Here is a 12,390-nt window from a genome sequence, read left to right on the forward strand (position 1 = left end):
AGTTCCCAGTTTCTTTTCTTCTGTTTGGCAGCTCACAAGTATTTTAAGGCAGTAACATCAGGAATAATACATAAAATAGAAGAAAGAAAGACAGGCTAAAAAAGACAGGGCTCAGGCTATGAACATTATTCAGAACTGTCTGCTCATCAAAATGATCCACAGCTGGACCAGGAAGTGTTTTCCATATTCCACATCTGGCCTTAGGTCTGTTGAAAGGGTTATGGATATCAATGTGCATCAAAATCACTTTGAAACATTCATTCACAGAGATTCAGGATTTACTAGATTGGTTCTAGTTTCCTTGAATTGTTTTCGTCTTGTTTTGGATACTCTGTATCTGTTTACCTGGCCTGGTTCTTGCTTTTTCTCTCTTCGGCTCTTTACCTAAAATACACACACAAACTCTTCCATTGTTCTCGGAGTGATGTTAGGTCAATGCCTCAAAATCGTGCAGGGCTATAGTAGTATGCCTCATTTCTTTATATTTGCCTTCCAAGGAGCCAGACTTTCTTGTAATTTTTTAAAGTCATAACATTGGCTATGTTTTAACTCATTTATAGTCCAGCTCTTGTACCTGACCATTATCAGACGAATGACTTCTGGTAAGCCACTTAACACTTATCTATGACTCATTTAAACACAAAAAGGCACCTATCTCAAAGGATGAGCCAGTGTCGTGACTACTCAACATAACAGACAATTTAATGACGAAACGATTTACCTTGCAATAATACATAATTTGTTCCCATTTCTTTAGTTGAATCTAGGACAAATGCCAGGAATGTCTTTAAGAAATAGGAAAAAATCCAGCAAAGACCTGACACAAGACCTGAAAGACCTCGTACTATTTGCCGAGGATAATCAGAAATGGTCTCAGTGGAAGGGTGGCTGTCAAGGAGCCATTCCTAAGTAAGGGAAACAGGGAAAAAGGCTGGGTTCTGCCAAACAACACAAGAACTGCACTGTAAATCAGTGGCAGCAGGTCTTACAGAGTGAAGAATCGAAATTTGTCATTAATCAGAAAGAGGCCAGAAAACAGTTACAACAGTGAGTGTCTGCACCAATCTATAAAACACGGTGGAGGCTGTGTCATTTAGGTCGCATTTAGGTTTAGGTCGCATTTCAGCAAGAGGTCTTGGAGATCTGGTTAAAATTGAGGGAATTATAAACACAGAAAAGTATCATCAGACTTTGATGCACATCTGGAAAGCGTCTTATACGAATTGGTGTCATTTTTCAGCATGACAATGATCCCAAACACAATACACAGTGCAAATCAAGAATTTGTCTCGACAGAACCCGGAACTCAACATTATTGAGGCACTGTGGGATCATGTTCACAGAACAAAAGGCAGCTTTGAATGTCCTTCAAGAAATCTGGAGAACTATTCCTGAAGAATACTTGCAGAAATGACAAGAAAGCTCGCCTAAGAGAGCTTATGCTGTGTTGAAGAATAAATGTGGTCATACCAAATACTGACTTTGAAGCTCATTAGAACTTTTACCTTATATACTGTATTACCATATGTGTCTGTTATAAATCACTGCTGTTATTTCCCATTTTCCTAGGAAAATATGAAGAAATGAAGGGTGGTTCAAGATTTTTGCACAGTACTGTCCATGACAGTGATTCTAATATGATCCTGGCTCTCACTGAACAAATACTTGAGTCTCTTTCAGCTTCTTTCCACTATAAAATCTGATCAATTTCAACACATGTGCCTAAACACTTAGTAGAATTTTTGAGCATACTTTATCTGATTATGTAATAAAATGAGCATAAACATACAGAATACATAATGAGAATTTTGCCTGAAAATAAATTTATATTGCCTAGTCTAGACTGAAAACAGTACCTAGACCTAAAGCTTAATGTGAGAACTGAAGGAAAACATAACAAATCATGTCTGGGAAAAGTGTGTATTATGTTACAAAACATGTTAATTGCAATTTATTATAGAGTCATTTGTAACTATAATTAGAAGTTTATTTTATTTGGAACAAAGCTGCCGATTGTACCGTTTATGTTCTCATGGTGTCTTGCAGCCTGAGATGCACTTATAGTAATTACTCAGCACATACAATATGTAGCTTCTTATTTTTCTCTTTCTGTCAGGCCAGATGATTTTTCACGCTGTTCCAGCTGCCTGCCTGGGTATTATTCAACAGTGCTGGCTCGCCTAAGGATGAGTGCTCTTGGCTTACAGTAAGATATTTTTGGCAAATAGCAAAGAATAGTAAAAAAAAAAATGAAAAAAGAGACAGAGTGAAAAAAAAGCAGAGACAGATGAGCATAACACAGTGTTCTTGGCTTGAGAATATCTAGGGGCTAGATTCACAGACCCCTAATATTTTGGGGGGGATTTTTTTTGGCAAAAATAAGAGGATATAAAAAAAAAAAAGACGTACAGAGACAGGTGCATGAAGCTGGTATTAGGATATGAACAGTGAATACGACAAGCCAAGGATGACAGCCATCAGCTTTAGCTGATCTTTGGCAAATAGTACAGACCGGTGAAAGACAGAGACAGGTGAGCCTAGTTTAGCACTCGTAGCTTTGGCAAATAATCAAAGGCATATAAGTGACAATGGCAGCTGCACAGAGAGAATCTATTAGTACACAGGGTTTGTAAAGAGCTGTGAATTTCTGTAGCTACAGTGCAAGTCTTATAAGTTCTAACACACGGTAATGTGCCATATTTTCACTGTTTTCAGTAGACCTCCCTCTTATTTATATTTGCATTTGAGTTTATTGGGGTGGCTGTAGCTCAGGTGGCAGAGCAGGTCAGCCACTAATCAGAAGGTCGGTGGTTCGATCCCAGGCTGCCTCCTGGCTGCATGCCAAATATCCTTGGGCAAGATACTAACCCCATGTTTGCCTACTGGTGGTGGTCAGAGGGCCCGGTGGCGCCTGTGTCCGGCAGCCTCGCCTCTGTCAGTGCGCCCCAGGGCAGCTGTGGCTACAATGTAGCTTGCTATCGCCAGTGTGTGAATGGGTGAATGACTGAATGTAGTGTAAAGCGCTTTGGGGGTCCTATGGACTAGAAAAGCGCTATACAAATGCAGGCCATTTACCATTTAAATTGGTGCAACATATAGAATAACTAGCTCTACATTCATGAATTAGGCTGTTAGGTGTTCATGTCTACCATCACCAGAAGCTGCTTAGCATCACCCAACACTTTTCTTGTTATGTCTTCACTATGTGCTTGATTTCAATTTCATTTCCATCTGACTTAAAAAGCTAGAACTTGGATTGATTGTTTCAGTCTTCTGACTTCAAACTGAGAGTTTATATGTTCACATGTTTTTAATCTGTTCAATATGACACTTCAGTGATGCCTTATTTTCCTGACATTCGCACACAAACACATCATCCGTGCCCCCTTTTTTTGGCTCCAAAACATCTTAGCAATCCAAATGTCAGCATTGCTGCGTTAACCGGTGTATTTTTTGTACCTCCCACCCAATGACAGCTGGGATAGGCTCCAGCACTCCTGTGACACTGAACTGGTAAAGTGGTTAAGAAAATGGATGGATGGAATTTCTAAAACCATGCAATGTTTTTGTAAACAAGGAATCTGATTTTGTCTTTGGGTTTCAAACCCAGAGTCATTCAAACATGCTGTTCTTGTTACGTGGCGGTTCGTTCCAAGTAAGTATGCCATCCATACTGGGTTTCAAGTGTAAGCTAAAAACAGGCAATGCATCATTATATTAAAGTATCAGTGTTGCCCACAAACAGGTAACTGACACGTACTCCCCCAATTATGTAACTCATGCTCTCTCATGTTTCTCATATTTCTTAGATTTAAGATTACATTGAGATATATAAGTGGTCTGTTGGGAAATGTATTTCTGTTCATTTTAAAGCAATTAAAACTAATCAATGTCACTCCTAGGAGTCGCAATTAACTTCTCTTCACATCACTGTTCTCTGTGCACATGTGCTTGCTTGTGTTTTCTGGACAGACACGTGGCCGTGAACAAGCATCGGCATATCTGGTACAACGCAGGGATTGTGTCTCTGCTTTTCGGAGAACACAACATAAACAAAATGAAAACGTATACCCCAGCTCTACGTAAACTTCCCTCACACAACCCCTTCCCTGAGCACAGGCCAAACTTCCAGGCTCAAAATAAATCAGGCAGCTGCTTGAGTTTTATTTTATGTGAGCTCTGTGCATGTATGTGTGCTCGAGTGTGTGTGACTCTGTCTGCAGGGTTTCTGCACATGGAAGGAGTAGACGATTAGGCGTGCAGACCACTGCTGTTCTCTGTCAATGGAGAATGAGTGTGAATTTATTATAGGGTGTTCAGGTGAGCTAAACATCCCCTTCTGACTTATGTGCATGCTTGTGCATTGTGGGGGAAGGGGTCAGTCCCATTGTAGTAAAACATCAACAGCACATCTGCAGCAATATCGTGAGACATACAAGAAATCTCATATCTGATTTTGTTTATCTATCCCTTATTAAGGTCTTTTTGTGTGGCCTTCTACATTCATGCATAAGAGCTTTTAGAAAAGTATGTCATGACCCCACCACTATTTAGAAACTCTGCAACAAAGAAAAGGCTTGTCAAACACTGCAATTATCCTGTTTGAGGCGCTTTCAACAGTTGGAGATCTCCATGCTGATTAAAGAAGAAAACAAAATTAACTTAGCACAACACAAAAGCTGCTTTAAATCCTGTCTTCTTTGCATGATCTAAATAATGCAATTGCTGCGTGTTCCTGTGTTGGTGTAGGTACATCAGGTCAACTGTGTTTCATTTTCTCCCTCCTAACAATCTCATCGAGGCCTTGACACTGTGCCATTACTAGAGAAAAACACTCAAACACACACATGAACGTGGGTCCATTAAATAGTCAAATGGGCTTCGAAAGGACTTTACTGTGGGGAATAAACCATTTAGCCAGACACTGGCAGTCGAAGTGCGTAACAGTGAAATACAAAGGTGGTTTTGTTGAGGCACGGGGTAATTGGTTGAAATGAAGAGTTTAATCCTTTGGTGTTCCTTTGCAGAAAATAATGATATCGCTAAAGAGGTGAATTTAAGTGCTGAAACTTATTACACTTCACCAGTGGGACCCCTTTAGGACAAAGCCATCACGCAAGAAGGAAATGTCCTTCTGCCTTAGTCATTTCTAAAACAACAAAGTCTAACTACATTGTCTTACCTTTTCCTTCCACCCTGCATTCAAACCTCTAGTTCAGCACTACTGTTCATTCTTTAAACCTTCCTCAACTTACCCTACTTTATCCTATCCACATATCTTCCCTCTTTAATGCCTTCCTCTGGCACCTATCCCTGCTTTTAAAGAAAGACTCATGAATGAAGCTGCCACAAATTAGTCAGCTGAGAGAAAAATAAGCTACACCTATTGTAAGTGCTTCAGTCACTTTGAATGCAAAAGCTACGTAACACAACCACATATGGCTTCTATCATTTGTAATTCTAAATGTTTAGAAATATTAGTAAATGTTTCCGCTTTGGACTGATGGGCAAACACAACAAGGAGTTTAAAGATGTCAGTTAGGATTCGGCAAAGTTGTGTTGTGTCCACAACCAATAGACTCCGTGATTAATCGAGAAACTATTTTACAGATTGCAACCCTGCAAATTGAAAGGAGTGTACCAAAACCTATCCAACCATTTCTCTGAAAGTCTATTTGCGTTCATGCGTGGTATGTGTGTGAGTGTGCTATGCACACATGTGCGCCACATGTCTTCCCCACAATAAAACAGCCCATTAAGCAAACAAGATATTGGGTGTTTTTATTGGTTTCATCAACCGGGATTCAGTTTGACGCTGAAGATAAGAACGGAAAAAACGATTCATTGAAAAAAAAAGAAAAGAAAAGAAAAACAAACTCCCAGAAACTTGGCTGCATTTTTTTCCACAGCTGTGCGTATCAAATCCTAGTATAGTTTTATAGAGATATATGAATCTAAACAAGGAGTAGTGACGTTTCAACATTCTCGCCTGGTGACATTATGCAAGGTGAATTATGTCTTAACTTGCAAGCAAAGATCTCAGGTAAACAGTGATGAAGAATCAGTCTCCATCTCTGTTTAAGTGTTGTGTTTTCTCATTTTCAGCCTTTTCTCTTTCTTTTCAGTGTCTCTACCAAGCTTTCTCAGCAGGAGTGCAACAAAAACACTGGTTCTGTTTAACAAAAGGTCATCAAGGCTCCAAAGCTCGAGAACCAAAAGTGTGTTTTGAAAGCTATTATTCATATAACAATACAAAGTGCATTCCTAGACCAGAAAAACAAACCAGGCAAAGACTGAAGCTTTAAACAAACAAACACTAGATTTATACTCACTTTTGTCAGCATTCACTAACTCAGGGAAATTTATTTTTTCAGTCTGTCATGAAAATATAAAAGGATAAACAAAAACCTTCTTAGAGATTGGATTAAAGATTTAACTGATGTTTAAAAGTCTGCAGAACTGATCACCCACATTGTGATAAGGTAGCAGACCCACAGCAACGTAACTGAATTCAAACCGAGGGAGATATGCACAGCTGCAGCTGAATATAATCGGCTCCTTGTGCAGAGATGAAAACCACAAAGTATGACTTAATTTACATTTACAATAAAACATCAAACTTCAGTACGTCAAGACTTGACAAAAGTACTAGTAGTTAATCCCTTACTTAAGAACTTAGCAGCAGTCAGTTTCTTTCTACAAAGTACAAAGCCACTACGTTATAAAATTTTTAGCAAGAAAAACTGATCAAAAAGTGCCGATGATACTAATCTTTCACCTGTTGCTCATTCTAGAGATTTTGTTTTTACTTTATGCACAGGGTTTTTCATTTGAACTTTTCCAGCTGGCTCAACTTTTTCTTGCTCTGATCAGTTTAAAGTGATTGATCTGAGCTGGGATAGACGGAACAGCAAGAAATTTCCACTGATGTTGTTTTGGCACCTGCTGCTTGCCATTTTGGCACTGCTTGCTTCACTGTAATGTTTTCCCCCCAAGAAATAAAGAAACTCTCACAGACAACTAAATGAATGTTCGTGTATGATGATTTCCCTGGTAACCATGGCATTTGCATTCATGCATTTACAGTTAATAAATCCCAGTTCTGTTCCAGCTTTTTACTGGATGAAGAGGTCAGTCAGTGCCAGGATAATTTGGCTCTTTATATTTGCCATCCTTAAAAAAAATTTGTAGCCTGGACATATTTAGCTTCATGTCAATTTAACAGCCTTGTAGAGACAACTTTACTTTTACAGCTTTTCTCTTCTTGTTCTTCACACATCTGCTGTCCATCTCTTCTCCACATCCACCTCTTTATTTGGAAAACGAATAACAACCAGTCTCCCATTCAAAATACACACATACAGACACCACATGCATTGTTGTATCACTGCACTGCTCTCATTCCTTTTGCTCTTTGACCCAGTGACAAAGCCAATCAAAATGTGTGGTCAAACAGGAAAAAAAGGAACGACGAATGGGCGATAACCTATAAACGCTAACAGAAACAAGGGACTAGACTGGTTCTTTCCATTATTCATGCAAACCCATTAAAGATGGACCACATGTTGACCCAGGGATGAAACATTTTGAACTAGACTACGTCAATCAAAGTGCCAGTTAATGTCAGCCATCAAACACAGACAAACCCAGACACTCTGATTTTATTTCTCATTGTAAACGGTGTTTGGAGAAGGGACACAAATTGCTATCAATCTCAAATGAACTGTCCCCAAAGATGTCCTCTAATCACGCAGCTTTCATAATAAAATACGGCCACATGTTTTTTACCACTGATAAAATTAATAATACTCGATATCATCCAGCTGCGTGGTAGTTAATAGCTGAATGGTGTGTTTTAACATGCTCTCTAACAACAACAACTTGTGGTCCCATAAAAATGTTATATGCTGGAAGATCTCTTAACCTCGGTGCAGTAACTTCTTGATTGCTTGCTGCTATGAGCGTTGTCTGTCCAGTCTGACAGTGTCCTGACTAATCTGTATGTAACTGTCAGGGAAATCAGTCAGTGAGAAACCTATCGTGGTGTTTTATCAGTTTGCTGAGAGACCGGAGGATTAATTCTAAACAAATTTTAAGGCAAGGATAGAATGACAGCTACCGCTTCCTGCAAAATGATTTTGGTTTCAGCTTCAGTGGCTTCCATATCGTTGTCAGCAAAACTTTGCGACTTGCCCCAAGCCATCCATCTTAGCCAAGTGTTATTCTAACACCTGTTTCTCTCATCATAAAATAGAACTAGATCGTGAATATCTGTTGCTCACACTGACACACATGCACACTCGCTAGCCCACACTCTGTCCTTGAGAAGCGGAAAGCCTTATAATATTAGTGTGTGTGCTCTCCACCACTCAACCAAAAGTAAACATCTATGGTCTGTCATCATTTGGACACAAATTAGAGGACATGCTGTGTTAGGCTCACATAAAGTGAGGGGTGAAAAAAAGAAAAATGACCAAGAGAGGACAGAATGTAAAATCTGAATTGAGTGAGAGGCAGAGATGCAGACGCACAAATAAACATGCAAACAAACAAACAAAAAAAGATGAGTATTTCTCTCTTCACCGTTAATCCAAAAGTACAAGTGTAAAAGCCCTGAATATCTCACTGGGCTTAAATAAAAACACACATATGCCTACAAGTGCCGCCAAAAAACAGACAATTTGAACCACATGAGATCCACTATGGTCTAGACGCACTGATACACACACACACTACAACAGAAATTCTTGAGATAATTCAGCTCCGATGTACAGGATTCCACCAGACAGTGAGGAGTAAGCCTTGGGGGAAGAGGTGATGGGCCACATGTTGATGCTCTCCATGTGATTTTAGCTCTCCCGCTTCCCTTCAGGGGACAAGCGATCAGGCAGAACTAATGGCGTTGCTGTGTGTTAGAGGTAAGATTATCTCCTACGACAACAGTGAAAATCTGCCTGGATGCAGGATGTCTGGGGTTGAAAGGGGAAGCACGGAGCTTAAATCTGATGCACAACTGGGTTGTTTGGGACTAACTGAAAGGGAGTGCACGGATCCTGTGTTGTCATGGTGATAAATGTCTACCCACTCAGGTTCACGCATTAAATCATTTCAAGGTGATGTGGCTAGGGTTTGGCTTAACAACTTTAGACACACAGAGCGTGAGGTCATGGCTTACTTCTGCAGAGTGAGGCTGAGGTTGCCAGTGCAGCTCTTGATTTTGTTCTGGGCCTCCAGGTGGTTCATGCCATCCGTGGAGATGCCATCAATGGAAAGAACCATGTCTCTAACAGCAATACCACCTTTCGCTGCCTTTCCGCCATCCGTCAGCTGCAGAAACACAAAAACCACAAACAGCATGAATTGCTGGAAATATCGGGATTACTGAGCTGGCCGGTGGGTCAAGGTGATGTCGGATGTCCACATTCAGCCTGTGTTTATCAGAGGATTTATGGATCTCTTCTATTGCATGAGTATTTAGAGAAAAATAATGAAAGACCAAGGTTCTGCACCACATGATGGAGGGTCTACTTTAGGCTCACTGATGTGTTTTTAATAGCAGGAGCCTGCAGTTTTAAATTACTTTTGTGTGTTCTTTATTGTGTGCTGTCTAATGGCCTTACAGCTTGTTAGAGAAAAGAGTTCAAAGGTTCTCAACCACAGTGTATCTGAGAAAAAGAAAGAATGAACATGGCTGTTTATCATTTAAAGATATCTGTTCTTATTCATTTTTTAATGCCTGCTCTATACATTACAGTAGCTATGCGAGTTGGGAACATGCCACGAATTGATAATGCAAGAAGGTATTTACAGCTTAGAGCAAACAGAATCAGTGTAACACAAAGGTTTGTGGTATGATATTGTGATATCTGCCTCTTTGAGCAAAAAAGGAGCTAAATTTTACACTTTCTTAAGCACTACTGTGCAATAAAGATGAAGTAAAGTGAATTTAGTGTCAGTAAAAAGCAATAACACAATTATCCCCCATGCAAAATGTTGTTAAAAAGGTGACAAACAGATAATGGGACGCTCCGTGGTGTAGACACATACCATTTTTATGGGCTTTGGGAAACAGTAATTATTAGCCAGACATTTCTCACTTTACACGCATCATAAAATTTACATACACGTTTCTTGTCTCCATGTTTCAGTGTATTCCTTCATCTTCAAGCTAAACTTTAAATATGTAAACAGTCTTTAATCACTCCGCTCTGGAGGAAGTTGGTTAATTTGAAACAGATTCAAGCAAAAAACCAAAAAAACAACGATCTGGTACTGAATACCGGTTCTGCTGTTCAAATGGGCTTCAACATACACAGGTGCATATTTTGTAAACAAGCTAAGCATTTAGCATGCACGTAAATGAGCTTAACGCCACATGAAAATATAATCAGATCATTTGGTTGAGCGTCTAATTATACATTGTTGATTTTTCATGGACTGCGCACAGTGCTGCCTGTTCCTTTCTGATACATTTCAAATTATGTGTTATGTGCTGTTATGTAAGAGAGTGTACATACTTTACCAGGAGGGACAGATTAACTTAAATGTACTTTTACACACTCATGGAAAATGAACAATCTAATATTTTTATTAGCAGTGAAATATTGTATATGATGATTTTTGAAAATTACTGCTTTTCTGACCAAAACATTTTCTAAAAACGACCTTCTGAGCATGAAGGTACTTAAAAATATTCAATTCACAATCTACATAAAAATATTGATGAAATGTTTATTTCTAAGCAACTAAATTAAGCGACTAGCTCTGTTGAGAAGTTCTGTTGTTAATTATATGGGACTGAATAGTGTTAGCAACACCTTGCAAATGTAGTTCTGTCCATTCTTGGTCACACAGAGGCTCTAAGTGTGTCCAAAGTGGAGTGAGGTCATTTGTTTCTTTTGACACCACACAGACCACTTCCCTAACAGCACACACAAAGAAGCACTCTTTTGTAGAAGATTCTTAAAAACAAATGCGTCTCCTGCTCCCTGACTACATATCACTTCAAGTGTAGAATGACAGTCAAGGATGGGACAGTGTAATATGGGTTTAACTGTGTTTCCTTTGCCTTTATCTTTGTCTCTCGCTCTCTCACAGACACACAAGCACACACAAATACAGACAGACACAAGCAGGGCTAATAAAAGAGGCTCTGCACCCGGATTAGCGTTAAGGCTCTGCGGCCCCAACCTTTTATAGTCATATTAGCTCAACACACGCAACATCACTCAGCACCGCTCACTAGCACAGAGGGCAGGAAGAAGAGCATAATGAGGGATTGACATAACGTTGATTAAACTGGTATGGATGGCGAGGAAGGGAGAAAGAGAAGGAAAAGAAGAAAATGCCACCGAGTAGATATTATGCTGCATGTTTTGACCCATTTCCAGGGGTGTGTTCCAGCTAACCACTCTGGCACTGTTATGGCCCAAATGCTCACCACAAAATGTGCTATTATATGTTTTCCCCAATTAGTGCTAAGGTCCTCCCCCCCTACCCACATAAATTCCCTCTCCACATACAGACACAAAACACGGCTCTGTTTCTTTCAGAGTAAAAGTAACCTGTTTCCATACAACCGCCTTGAATTGATTTTAAAGCTACTCCATAAACAGTAAAGATTTTTGTGAAGATTATTTATTTCGCTTGTATGAATTTATCGTGTATGTCTTAAATCCACATGTCTGAAGCAATTATTCGTACCGGTAGGAAATCCTTTTCCAAAGGCAAACATTTGTTCGAAATTAATACGAAGAAAATCTTTCAAAGCTCAAAGTCGTCTCAATGTTTATATCAAAGAAAGTGAAACGCATCCAAGAAAATCAGACACAGAAATCCAAATAATCTATCTATGCAACAAGTCAAGTACTTGGAGACTGCCAGGTTATTTGATTTATGGCTCTGTTGCTTTGGTCATGACAGAAAACAGCAGCTGTAACACTTCAGATCTAACACAAATATGACACACACATGCATTACACCAATGTCAAAAGGAACAATGCTTCAGTTGACAGGGAATGCTGAAAACTTGAAATGTGCTTTCTATAATCTTTTCTCTAAGAAACCAGTACAAAAGCCTTATCCACCATAAAAACTGCAAAACAGCTGGCAACAGCAGTGCCAGTGACTTTTCTTTTCTGTTTGGCCCAAAGATTGAGCCACTGATGTCAGCGGCTATGGGAGAGGTTGTTACAGAACTGTAAAAGTTCTCTAACACTTAGCTGTGTTTTATATTATTTATAAACATATTTGTTTTTTAACTCCATGTCTACGTATTTAGGGTGGTGTGGAAACCCTTGTAGTTCAAGTGGCAAAAAGAATTTGCCTTTAAGTGTTTTTTTTTCTTCAACAAATCAACAGACACTATTGTGCAAAAGTCACCCCTCATTA

General features: G+C 39.4%; 1 protein-coding gene across 6 annotated transcripts in view; it reads right to left on the minus strand.

Moving 5' to 3' along the window:
• pdlim5a (PDZ and LIM domain 5a) overlaps nt 1-12,390 on the minus strand; it is a 66,765-nt gene that overhangs the window by 34,403 nt on the left and 19,972 nt on the right. For all 6 annotated transcript variants that reach the window (XM_084945476.1, XM_084945478.1, XM_084945477.1 and 3 more), the window contains exon 3: nt 9,176-9,327. In XM_084945476.1, the coding sequence (XP_084801602.1) occupies nt 9,176-9,327 (152 nt within the window). The remainder of the gene's footprint in view (nt 1-9,175; nt 9,328-12,390) is intronic.

The sequence above is a fragment of the Perissodus microlepis genome, chromosome 12 (genome assembly GCF_051167445.1).
Source record: "Perissodus microlepis isolate ML-2025 ecotype Zambia chromosome 12, ASM5116744v1, whole genome shotgun sequence".
Lineage (NCBI taxonomy): Eukaryota > Metazoa > Chordata > Actinopteri > Cichliformes > Cichlidae > Perissodus > Perissodus microlepis.